At 38.2% G+C, this 13,821-nt stretch overlaps 1 protein-coding gene across 2 annotated transcripts in view; it reads left to right on the top strand.

Moving 5' to 3' along the window:
- The window catches only part of lmnb1 (lamin B1), a 74,437-nt gene that overhangs the window by 53,648 nt on the left and 6,968 nt on the right, over positions 1-13,821 (top strand). For both annotated transcript variants that reach the window (XM_067434101.1, XM_067434100.1), the window contains exons 5-8: positions 1,784-1,954; positions 2,093-2,218; positions 7,627-7,847; positions 10,302-10,527. In XM_067434101.1, the coding sequence (XP_067290202.1) occupies positions 1,784-1,954; positions 2,093-2,218; positions 7,627-7,847; positions 10,302-10,527 (744 nt within the window). The remainder of the gene's footprint in view (positions 1-1,783; positions 1,955-2,092; positions 2,219-7,626; positions 7,848-10,301; positions 10,528-13,821) is intronic.

Below are 13,821 nucleotides of genomic sequence, written 5' to 3'. Positions count from 1 at the left end.
AAGCACGCAAACGCAACTCGACCGTCGTCATTATGGCCCCGCCCGCCGACTCTATACATGATGTTATTGGGCCGTCCACATTTTGAGGAACACAGCTCAGAATGGTATTGAGAGTGCCTAGACGACACTTGCGGGCAAATTAAATTTGCTGCCGCTAGGGTGCGTCTAGATTTCTAGGCTAACCTACCGTTTGACTTTCCTTGCTATAGTTTTGGAGGTGAGTCTTTAAATTTGTAAATGTCACTCAGAAAACAACAGTTTTATAAATGTCAAGGATTGAACAAAAATGCTACATTTGTTCCCAATGCTGTAACTTTTGATTACTTTGTTATAAACACAAAATTTGATCCAGATGCAGAACACGTATGGGGGAACATCACCAAAAAAGAAATAGGCTTTGACCATATTTCCTCCCGAGTTATTGCATGTCAAATAAAAGAATATTTGTAAAATTTAAAAATATATATTTAAAAAAGTGTTTTATAAGCAGTTTCTCAGCACTAGATTGTCCAAATATACTAAAATTAATATTTTCTAAAAAATATAAGTTTGCTAACAAGTAATACCTACCATTTGACTCTCCTTGCTATAGTTTTGGAGTTATGAGTCTTTAAAGTTGTGCATGCCATTCAGACGAGAAAACTCTAAAAATACCCTCAGGGCTTAAGGGGATAATGCAGACGACTTCCAGTAATCATGTGTTTGACAGGCGTTTAGTGCGTGCGCTCGGAACATCGTGTATTAAAACAGTGCATAAGCATGCAAATAAAATGTTTAACCGGCAAGACTTTAAAATGCATGCTAATAATGAACTTTCGTGATTGTGAATATCTAGTGTTCCGTGAGTATAACTCTGCCACTATGTGTGATATAAATGTATGTTGCGTTATATAGTATATTGGGATGGTGGCAAATGATAGAATTTGTAGAAAAATTATTAATTAAATGCAAAACCAAAAATAAACGCAATTCACAAGCACGTACTGAACCGTGAATGTCGTACCGAATGGTTCAATAAAAAATTAACAAACTTTATTTTTTTAGAAAATGGCTCCGATATAAGTGAAAAATTGAAGGGGGTCTGAATACTTTCCATACCCACTGTATATTAGGGCTGGCTGTCAAAATGTATGCGTTAGTGCTAATATAGTGCTAAATCGCAAAATAATTTGCATTATTTTATACATTTCTTGTGTCAAATTGTGCTCGCATTCATTATTCACTTGTGTGTGCTTATATAAGTATAATTATTCATTGCATATATTAGGATGCAAGTTATTAACGTTTTAGAATTTCACATTTGAAGAATAAACAAGAGTTCACAAGAGTTGACGTTGGCAAGAGTTGGCTGGATATTGTTGTTGGATATTGCTGGTTTATAATGTTATACAGGGTTTTTCCTCCATAGAGAATTATGAGACTGAAGCCTCCGTCTGTAGACAACTCCTGTCGTGATAATTAAATAATAAGAAATATATATCGTCACATGCTCCTGCAGCAATCACTTATACAGACAGGAGACCGCACACAGGAAAGAGATATTTACATCTAAACAGAACACTATGAACTGTGTATAACCTTTCTTTTTAAACAAGCATTTTTTACTTTTTGCTATTTTTTTTTTTTTTAAGTTTTCTTTCCGGTTTTTAATTTTGTTTTATGTGTAGCACTTTGGGATTGTTTTTAACTATGAAAAGGGCTTTACAAATACAATTTATTATTATTATTATTATTTTTAACTGTGCTTTGAACTCCAGCTGATATTTGTGTGATTTGTTGACAGGAAATCAAGGACACGCGGCGCAGGCATGAGACTCGTCTGGTTGAGGTGGACTCAGGCCGTCAGATGGAGTACGAGTTTAAACTGGCTCAGGCGTTTGCCGACATGAGACAACAACACGATGACCAGATCAAACTCTATAAGGAGGAAATGGAGCAGACATACGTGGCCAAGGTTATATTTGACGTGCTGCACATACAATAGCATGTCAAAACAAATGTCTTGACACATCTGCTGCTTGTGAAGTGTTTTCGTCTGAAAGCTTTAGTTCCTCTTTTATGCATTTTTCTGAGAATTCTGAGTGCGTTTCAGCTGGAGAACGTCCGTCTGTCATCAGAGATGAACAGCTCTTCAGCCAATATGGCCCGTGAGGAGCTGCGGGAGTCCACACTGAGAATTGAAAGTCTGGCTGCTCAACTCGCAAACCTGCAGAAAGAGGTATGTCTTTCCACCAGCTTTTTTTGACTTTTTTTTTTTATATATTAAAGCACTTTCCCACACTATTGGAGATGAAAGTCAAGTTCCTCCTAATTGTTGATGCTCACCATTTATACCTTGATCACATATTTTACTGCTTGGTCATTCTTTTAAACTCGATTTCATTTACGGTAATCCTGTCTGACAGTTTTCAGGAAGTGACATTTTTGATAGAGATATCTGCACTGTTACTCTACTTAACATCCTCTTACAGAGTTTACATGCACGTTGTGTTGTAGAAGTGAAACTAAACATGATTTAAAGGGTTACTTCAGCGAATTATTATTAAGCTTTGTACCAGTAGAAACCTGTTATTATATTTAAATGATCATTGCTATTTTTGTATTTTATCTTTGGAATTGATCTCATTTTCTTTTCTTCTTTTTTTTACATAATATTTTATGTTTACTTGAACATAGATTGAACATTTTCTCACGCGTCAAAATAGGGCTGGGCGATATGATGAAATATATCGTCTGGACGATAGAAAATGTCTATCGTTTTATATAAGGCTCTATCGCTTACGCCACGATAAGGCGTTTACGGCAGAATTTTACGTCAAGATGCACCTCACGCCACGGCATGCCCATGCACGCTGCAATACATAAACAAACATGGTAGGGATGGGCAACAGTGGTCGAGTACTCGAACTTAACAGCGACGATTGATCATGAAAACGATGATCGCCCTGACTTTAAAAAATATATTTTTATATTTCTCGGATTGGTTATTGCGACATTTTGGGCGGTAACTGGGGTCTGATTGGTTAGCATTAGACAGCACGCCTTCCAGATCGCAAAATAAAGTGAAACTAAAGCGCGCAGTGATGCCTGACGCACTGTGAATGATCATGAAATACACTGCAAGATGTATTTCTGCAAGAAAAAAAAATAGACTGCAAGAAAACAAATAGCAGATGACTTGCTTCGATGGCTCAACCTTCCAATCTCCATAATTGGCAGAATAGCAGCAATAAAGATGACAATTTTACCAAAATCAACTATCTATTCTCAATGATTCCAAGCCACCCCACACTCACCTGGTTTAAATCATTAGACTCCATTATCACTCACTTCTACTGGAAAAATAAAACACCAAGGATAAAACTCACTACACTACAAAAAAACAAGGCTCAAGGAGAACTAGAAGCACCAAATTTTTATTACTCGATAGCTAACCAACTGCAATACATATACAAATGGACCCACCCCACCCAATCCGATATTATATGGCTAGATATAGAACAATCACTATGCAAATAATTAAATATAGCTGACATACCATTCCTCACAAAAACAATCAAACAACACACGTTTTAAGGCTGTAACTATAGCTTCCACTCACCAAATCACAAATTCTATACTAGCCCCATCTATCCGCGCCCCATCTATCCGCACCCCATTGTGGAACAACCGTGACTTCATTAGCAATAAAAAAAAACTTTCGCACATGGGCTGAAAAGGGTATCACTCATATTAACCATATTTTCAAACCCAACACATTAACAACATTTCCGCATTTGGCCCAGGAGTTTGGCATCAGGAGCAATGAATTTTTAAAATACCTACAACTCAAATCTTCTGTTCTGGCAAAAATAAACATCCGAGCCACAAATTTAGAACTTCCACCAGCAATATCAGACTTGGTTAACATTTCATCTCCAAAGAAACTTCTCTCTAAAATATACAAAATCATTTCAAATCAATTTCAGACCATATACTTACTAGAGTGCGGATCGGGCTGCATTTTTCTGTCCGAGCCCGACCCGCGTCCGACAGAGCAGTAACCGAACCCGACCCGAGCCCGACAGGCATTCAAATATTTATGTCCGAGCCCGACAGTTAAAATCTATTTTTTCCCCTCATATACTAATGACACGCACGTTTGTTTGTGTGGAAATCCCGCTTTTATTAAGCAACTGTAAGGAAGGCATTCTGAAATGTTTACAGACGAGCGCATCAGCGCGCACACGGGGCATCAAACGTTACACAGAGCCCAATCAAATAGCCATCTGAAATTAAATGAACAAAGGTCTGCTAAAAATGGCCCAAGCTAACAGAACAAAACATTAACGTAACACAATTTAAATGCTTATTGAAATGAAAGTCATCTTACCAATTTTCTCAAACTGTGGTTCCTAAACTGCAACATGGGATCTATTTACATAATCTATCCATCAAAGTTTAGGCTAATCGAGGATTTATGTAGAAAAAGGATTGCATCAACTGCGGATGGCTTCAAGGCTGTCCTGCTGCCAGCAGCGCTGAAGTTGTGCTCATTGGAATGACGAGGATGCCGCGGGCAATATGCACGCACGTGTTGCGAGTTGTTGTCACGGCGACATAAACAAATTTCCGCATGCAGGAAGACGGATGTTAGGGTTATATAATGCATGTATTTTAATCACAAAAACAAACCATTGCATCAAGTTAAACAGGCCCATTGGCTACTTGCATAATAAGCAGTTTTAAATTTAAAAGGTTCAATGCCTTTTCGCGCTGACGTGCCCGACCCGAACCCGAACGTCATTTCTAAATATCTGTCCGATACCGTCGGAACCCGTCGGGCTCGGGTCGGGTATCCATCCTCTGATACTTACCAACAATAAAATGGGAAAACTATCTCTCAATAGCTCCTGATGCCAACTTCTGGACCCAAATCTGTAAAAACATCTATTTCATGTCCAAAAATGCTAATCTTCAATTAATACAATATAAAACACTTCACAGAACACACTACACGGCCAAAAAAATTAGCTAAAATGGGTTTCACATCAGAAATTTGCACACATTGCAGTCAGAAATCTACAGATACATACATCCATGCAACCTGGCACTGCACTCCAATCAAACACTTCTGGGAAGAGGTCACACAGTCACTATCCACTATAGTGGGCTGCCACATCCCACTATCGCCCTCTCTTTGCTTGCTAGGGGACCTCACAATAATTACAGATAAAACTATAAACTTTAAAACTCTCCTCATAGCCCTAACCATTGCCAAGAAAACTATCCTCATGAACTGGAAAACTCGTAACAAAATACACATTAACCACTAAAAAAATCTTCTCACCGACTTCATTACAATGGAATACACATCTCTCCCCTATAATCCCTCATCTGAAAGCGACCTCTGCCATCCAACACTTTCTGACCTCTTACAACTCTGAATCCTCTCTCTCTCCTTAACTCCGACTCCTCCCATCTCTTAATCAATCCACAGGTATTACTGCATAGTTCTAATTATTGTCAATATTGTTTCATTGTTTCATTATTGTTATTGTTATGATTGCTATTATTTATTATTATTTTTATTATTGTTCTTGTTTCCATTGTTGTCTTTGCTTTCAGCATTGTCGTCATCATCATCATCATCATCATCATCATCATCAACTATTATTATTGCTGTTTTGGAACTTCAAACCTGGTTTTCATTGTCACCACTACTACTATAGTAAAATCGATTGATAATTTCTAATTTTCCCCCTAATCTTTTCATGTGTTTTTAATGCACCACAGTGTAGAAGAGAAATGTGTGTATGTATGTATATATAAATTGAAAAACCTCATAAACACTCAGGCAGGCAAGACAGGCAAGAAATGGTTTCTCTAGGACAGCATCTCTGTCCTAAGTTGAGACACTCGCACAATGTCCCCCTTCTTTTAATGCACCTTAGACACTACACACAATATAAAAATAAAATAAAAAGTATAGGGACTGAAAAGATGTGGGGGGAGGATTATCTTATATTATTATTATACTATGTGAAATTTATTGATCCATTGAAAGTGGTGACAATGATAAATATTACATAGGAAAAAAAAAAAAGGGGACACTGATTATTACAATGATGATGGTATGATGATGAGAAGTGATGGTAGTGATATAATAAATAGTAAATGGGTAATTTTGCTTATGAATACACACACCCACACCTACACTCACCCACACACACCTTATACATTAACACACTTTTATTTCACTTCTAGAATTATGTAATTACTCGATTGTCAATTAATGCACTATTGTGGTTTGTATGTCTGTATGTCAATAAAAATAAATAAAAAAAGAGAAGAAGAAAAAAGAAGAAAAAAAAGAAATACACTGCAAGATGTGCGGCGCCAATCTGTCACATTGCAGATCTATTTTTTTATGCTCTAATGCGAAGAATCTCGAGACTAATAATATACTTGATGCAAATTAATGAAAGTATTTTTTGCAAATAGTCCCAAAAGGATTATTTCCCGTGTATCAGCGCGCGCTGTTAAAGGAAATCCACAATGAAAATCAGAGCGCGGTCAAGTTCATCTGCGCATCCGCGTCCTTTTCCACAGATGCAAGTTGTAAGATTACTTGTTTAATACTTGATTATATTGTCTATATCTGATTAATCTCATATAAGACGGCGTTTGGTTGAGTTTAATAACCAGCTAGCAAAGCGCTGCCCTTATTTCGGCTGGTGTTCATTCTCTTCAGCTTCAGCTCAAACGGGAGCAGCCCGACATTATCGACTCTGGGTTATTTGAGACAGTCATATTATCTTTAGATAGGCTATTTCTTTTTCAAAATCATTGATCATATGAGTAATGCAGCAGTGTTACTCGTTTTTTTAACAGTCGATCTGTTTTAAAGTTGTTTCTCATGGATTCAAAAACGCGCAGTGATGCTGTTCTCACTTTGATCATGAAAAATAAAATTATGTGCAGTGCCAATCTGTCATGTAGGCTACATAGAATTATAATAAGAACATGATTAGTGTTGTAAATGATCTGTGGTTTTGTTGCCCGTGTATCAGCGTTGTTGTTAAGGGAAGAGCGCATTCAAAAGGAGTTTCGTTTTCAAGCCGGTTGGCCAAGTTCATGTGCGCATTTTCATGTAAATTGTAATAGGCAAATATCTGATTAATCTCATATTTTTTATCTCAGAGTTTATTCATTCTCTAGCAAAGCTCTGCAGGGTGGTGTATTCACAGTTTCAGCTTAAATACAATGCCCGATATCATTGACTGGGTTATTTGAGACAGTTATTTAGTTTATTTTTCTTTAAGATATTTATGCAGCTATGCTGTATCGTATAGTGGTATTTGAAAAATGCACAAATGTCGTTCGCAAAATTTAAACTGATTTACTGCCCAGCACTATTATGGACAAACGTATGGAAAAGAAAGAATGTTGGTTATGGGTTTTGATTCCCATTGACTTCCATTGTAGGTTCAAACAATACAGTTGATGTCAGTGTGAACGCAACTTTGGTTTCCTTCATTATTTTTTATTTTAGGTGGACTATCACTTTAAACAATCATAATTAAGTTCCTATTTGATGTTCCGTTAGATTTGATAACCTTTTCTGTTTCCTTTCTCTTTAAACAGGCTCGTGCGTGGCAGGATCATGTCAGTGAATTGGAAGCGGCTCTGAGCCGTGAGAAAGATTTGAGCCGCAGGTTACTGGCAGAGAAGGAGCGGGAGATTGCTGAGATCCGAGCCAAAATGCAGCAGCAGCTGGACGAGTATGAGCAACTACTGGACGTCAAACTGGCACTGGACATGGAGATCAACGCTTACCGGAAGCTACTGGAGGGAGAGGAGGAAAGGTGACATGAGTACACTGTTAATTGCAAAAATGTTTAATGGGATGTGTAATAAAAAGGAATATAAGAATCTCATATTTCATAAGAATATCCAGACTTAAAACTGTATGTTGTCAAAGAAATTCACTAACGTATAATGTCCTCTACAGAGGCAAAACCTCTATTTTTGGTCTGATGAGGATATTTCTGTCTCGTGCAGAGTGAATCTAGCATTTATATTTAGAAATCACTTTCAAAACTTTGCAGCATGCAGTTGGCCATGGGTTCTCTTAGCAGTATGATTATCAATAGTTTTATTCAATGGACTTTATAGACTGTATAGCCTCGAGTTTCATGAGTTTGCATCAGCTAATCCCAGAATAAAAACTCTGCCGCTTTGAGCGGTGAGATTCCGATCATGTTCAAGAAATCACAAATATATCTGATTAGATGATATCATCATTCACAGCTGCAAAAACAAATTGTAAATAGATGCATTAGGCGCTCTCCAGAGCGCAAACACAAATATGCAAATTTGCCTAATCTGTTTCGCTAGTATATTACAGTATCAGCTGAGGGTACTTTTGCTTGCGTTTGAGGGTTCTTAGCTGTCTCCCCGAGCACGGTGCTGTCTTTGAGCAGGGCGGAGTAACATAGCTGGTAGCCTTTAATCACACTGCTGTTTGTGAGAGCTGCTGCTTTCTCCACCCCACGCACAGTGAAATTCTCCCACTCCGATACAGGAAAAATCTGCCCTTTTTAGGTTGAGAAATGTCTGAGAAGTGATGTACTGTAATCTGGTGATTTTTGTCTGTGTTGGTGTGTGTGAATTGGCCTTAAGGTTCAAGAAGCATCATTAAAGGGTCATGAAACCCCAAAACACTTTTTTTGAGATGTAAACAGATATGTATAGGCTGCACATCATTGAAAACACTAAGGGTACTCATTAATGGTATTCATATGTGAAAATAGTTATTTTTGCATTTTTCAGAGCGATTTCTGTCTTCCGGTTTGAAAAGCTTAGTCGGAGCAACGTCACAAATGCTGACGTCGGCGCGGCCTTTTCAGTCCATGTATGGGCTGGTGGGTACATGCTGACGTCGACCGCTCGGAGCGATTCTCGATATATATTCATGACATAAAGCTCATTCAGTCCAATCCCTGCGCTGTAGAATGCATAAAAGATAATTCAGTTAATATGCATGAGACAGTCACTTCTGTCAGGCTCGTCTTCCATCATTATTGTAGAGATATGTTAGGGAAGTTTTGGAAACAGCGTGCGGAAAAGTCACGGAGGAAAGCTAGGCGTTGTGCTGATACGAAGTAACGTAAAGGGTGCCGAGCGAGCTGTAACCGGCGCCGTCTGTGGAAGCCTTTGCTACAAAGGCTCGGTAAAGTAAAATTAACTTGAGCAATCGCACGCCGAACCTGCAAGCGTTGACTATCTAATTTTTGTCAGGAGTGCAAAATAATCAATCTGTAATCTGTTGGATAATGAACAAAAGCCACGTCCTCTCCATTTTATTTGTGGTCACAGCCATGCACTAAACCGCATGTGTTCGGGCTCTTAGTGAAACAGTGTGCATATTTGGACAAATATAGATTTAGCTGCCGAGTGATAGACAGCGCGGATCGTCACGGCAACCCAGCGCGCGTCGCTCTGCTTCAGATGCGCGGTCGAGACTAGCCTCAAACCCCTTCGCTTTTACCACGGTCTAGAATTACACATCTCTATCACATCGCATGTTGGGTGGTTCACGTTCTCTTATCACGTCGGCGCGTTGTTCATCTTGCCAAACAGCGTGCATATTTGGACAAATATAGTTTTATCACATTTGCAAAATATTTCGTCATGCAGAATAACATTTATTTTCATTTCTCACTGAATTATGCTGGTTTGAAAAGCTGAATGATTTGCGATCTCTGCTGCACGCCACTCATAGCTCTCTCATTCGCTGTATTCATCCCTCATTTAATCTCACTGTGGTAAACTATGCCAACGTGAACCAAGAACATGTCTCAGAACCGCTGTAACTGCTGCTATTGGTATCTCTAATCTTAATGCACCTACTGACACTCCCCTATTTATGCAAATCATTCCCTCTTTCCACACAATACCATCCCACCTTTTCACAGTCGTCCACTCCCCTTTTAAGAAGCCTTTTCAAATCGAAGGTGTGAAAATACACCGCTGCAGCAGGGGGGTTTCATGACCCTTTAAACGGTGTAACTTCATGAACATATAGTACCATACCTGTAACCGTAAAAAAAACAAAAAAATGTTGGTTTCCGTGAGTGCTGTGCAGTCAGAAGCTACTGTTCAGAAGCTACTGTATCCATCACCACATTTTGATTGACTATGCTTGGCATCTAGGTAGGAGTGCTTGTTCACAGGGTAGTTTGTTTCTATACGTGAATGGTTAATTAGATTTAGCTTAATGGTTGATTGTGAATTCATTCTAACATACTGTCTCTCAGGTTGAAACTGTCTCCCAGCCCCTCATCTCGTGTGACGATGTCACGGGCATCCTCCAGTCGCAGTGTTCGTACTACACGTGGGAAGAGGAAGCGCATGGACGTGGAGGAGTCTGAGGCAAGCAGCAGCGTCAGTATCTCTCACTCTGCGTCTGCCACTGGAAACATCTGCATTGATGAGCTGGATGTGGACGGGAAGTTCATCCGCTTGCAGAACAACTCTGAACAGGTGCGTTTGTCAAACTGCAATCTTGCGCACACAAACTCAATAATGGTATTTATAACATGATCTGAATACTCATTTGGTTGGATTACCTGTAATCGAGAAAATAGATGCACTAACCCAAAATGAGTTTTTAGAACAATACATCTTAACCCCTTTAGACACCAAGGTCGACAAGATGCGGCACTGAATAAAACTGCCTATTTTGTCTAATAGAGTGTCAAATTTCATTCCACCTCCCCTCCACTAGATGGCAGACATGTCATACTTCATCCCGACTCAAAAGAACATCATGATTCTATACAAAATCTTTGCACTTGAATCAGTGCAAACAAAACCAGAGCTGGTGTGCGAGTGAGCTGTTTTATCAGAGGATTTTCAACGTCAGCAAGTATTTGCATTTGATTATTATTACTATTATTATTTTCTAATGGCATCAATAAAGCTTATCCACAATGAAGTGTTGGGTCTTCTATTTGTGGACCCTGATTCTGAAGGGCAATATCAGATGACAGTGATTCTGAAAGTGAAACTATCCCTAACGTTACACAAGGTACAAACGGAGAATCCTTTGCCAAATGTAGATGGTCCTTTGCCCAATGTAAGTAGTGGGAGCAATGTTTTCCGGGGTCAGAGTGTTCATCGTGAAGTTAGCAGGTGTGTTAGTGTTGTGGGGAACAAGGTGGCCTTCTCTAAAAATTTGCATATGTGATAAAACTTCATTATTTTCCTTAATGTAAGGATAAAAATTAAACTTCCATATATGTAGTTTTAATTTTAGCCTACATTTATTCATTCAATGTCATACTTAAATGCTAGCTACTGTACATCTCTGAGCTGCCACTGTAAATCTTTATAGCCTATATATTTATTTTATATTTACAATACACTAGGAATGTGTACAAGGGTTTTTTAAGTAACGTTTTAAGTTTAAGTAAGGGTTTTCAAGTCTTTAAGTAAAATAAAGAATATTGCAATAAAAACATTTTCTCTTTAACCTTTTTCTGTTCCTGTCGCCTAAGAATAGAATAGCAAAAACAATAACCGAACCGATAAACCGTGGTTAAAAACCGGGGTATGTATTGAACCGTGGACTAACTGTATTGTTGCATCCCTAATTTGTATGTTTTTCGGTTCAGGAACTTCTTTTTTTACCATTAGGGAGAGAAAGAAATTAAATCGGCCCGAGCGGCAATCAGGTCATCGCGACTTAAGCCTGGTTCAGATGTCTGTTGAGATATTTGTCATTTTTATTTGACAGTAGTCATTTTTTCCATGAACATAGCAAATACCGAACCATACTGAAACTGTGAACCTAAAACCGCGATACAAACCGAATCGTGAGCAATCTGTACCGTTACCCCCCTAGCGTAACGTATGCGAGGGGGTGCCACAAAATTTAGAATATTTTCAAAGGGCTCCATGACTGAAAAAAGGTTATCTAAGTTATCTAGGCTATTTGACATGACAGCACTTAAACACGAGCAGGAATAGAAAATAGCTGATTGCTTAAACAGCTTTTCCGATATTAATCTCAGTGGAATTACCCCGAATAATGATATTACCGGGTTTATTAAAGAAAGTCATGCAGGTTTGAAACAATGAGGGTAAATAAACGATGACAGAATTTTCATTTTTGGGTGAACTATCCCTCTCATTTTATTTTTTATTTTTTTTTAAACTCCAGTACTGTACTCAATGTTGCATAGTAGCCCAGTAAAATGATTCAAGTTAGAAATTTTCTACTGAAATGTAATAATTTATATATTAATGACTTTTTCCATGGATATTTAATTTTATTAATAAAGTTATACAAATCATTTCAATTAATTGACTTGGTAATTGTTGGTACAATCAGGTTCTTGTATCCCCAATTTGTTTCAATGATATTGAAACGAATATGACTTCAATGTTAACTTAAGGCATATTTAGACTGTCTGCTTGGATACTCTTCAAGATGGACATGTTGACATCGGCTACTTCTTGTGTGAGTTTGTCCATTCAAGCACAAGACTTGAAAGAGAACTCAATAGATGCGCGCTGAGAGACGTGCATGTGTGCGCTTTCAGATGACTGCACAGAGACAAATCTTCTCACATCGCGATCGCACGTGAGTTCTCAATGCCGTCTTCTGGCTCTACACCCCTATTCATATTCGAAGATACGGCAGCAATCAAATGCATTAAACAAAGTTTACTAAGAGAGACCGTTTTGCCCACTTCTTTTATTATTATCGCTGTTGAAATGAATCACCGAGGAGCCAGCACATGTATCCATTGACAGAAACATAGATAAAGCATTATTTTCAAGTTACAACCCATATTAAAGATGCGTCATCAGATGTGAGATGATTCGCGATGCAAGTGCGTGCTAAAACCTTTTACGCGGCACCCCGCGCACCCCGGTTGGGAAACACTGCATTAATCTGACGCTCCACCATCCACAACATGTTTTATATTGACACATAGCAGGACTAATATGACTTTAAATTAAGATGGTTATTATTGGCACAATGTTGAGCTACAAAACAAAGAAGAAAATATTAAAATATTGGGCGATGACACGAAAATATCTCCAGAGACATCTGAACCCGGCTTAAGTCGCGATGACCTGATTGCCCCTCGTGCCGATTGATATTAATGTCTTTCTCTTCTTAATGGTAAAAAAATAAGTTCCTGAACTGAATAACATACGAATCAGCTGGTCTTGTTGCACTGAAAACCCCCTGAGATGTTTAGGGTGCCCGCATCCGGTATTTTTTTTGTGCAAAAGTATAAAGTGTAGTGTCAATAAAATCACTAATATCAGTATTTATAATGTTATGAATTAAAAATTGAGTATTGTATCTCAAATCCCTTGGTATAATTTATCATTTACAGCAATAAACAAAAATTACCTATTTTCGTCATTTTTATGGCTATGGCACTTTGATGATCAAAATCTCATAAATTTAAATTTTGGGTCTTTAGCCGGGGTTTCACAGACGGGGTCACGTATAGCATACAGAAGGTGAGGGATATTTTGGGGGGAAAGAAGTGATACATTTATCATTTAAACATTTGGCTTTTCATGGAAATTCTATAATCAAAGATTGCCGCCACCACCATATGATGTCATGATATGCAAATTAGGGAAAATGTAATCCCTACTTAAACTTTGGGTCATCCTTAATATTTCTCTAATTTACAGGAAGTCTCTATTACTTTTAAGATATAGCCTTTTGAAATTAAGATGTCAAAATCGAACGTTTTAGAAAAAAAACTTCTGCCGCCTAAAGGGTTAATATTGAGATTGTGATTA

This window comes from Pseudorasbora parva, chromosome 23 (genome assembly GCF_024679245.1).
Source record: "Pseudorasbora parva isolate DD20220531a chromosome 23, ASM2467924v1, whole genome shotgun sequence".
NCBI classification, from domain to species: Eukaryota; Metazoa; Chordata; class Actinopteri; order Cypriniformes; family Gobionidae; genus Pseudorasbora; species Pseudorasbora parva.
This window is presented reverse-complemented; position numbering and strand designations above follow the sequence as displayed.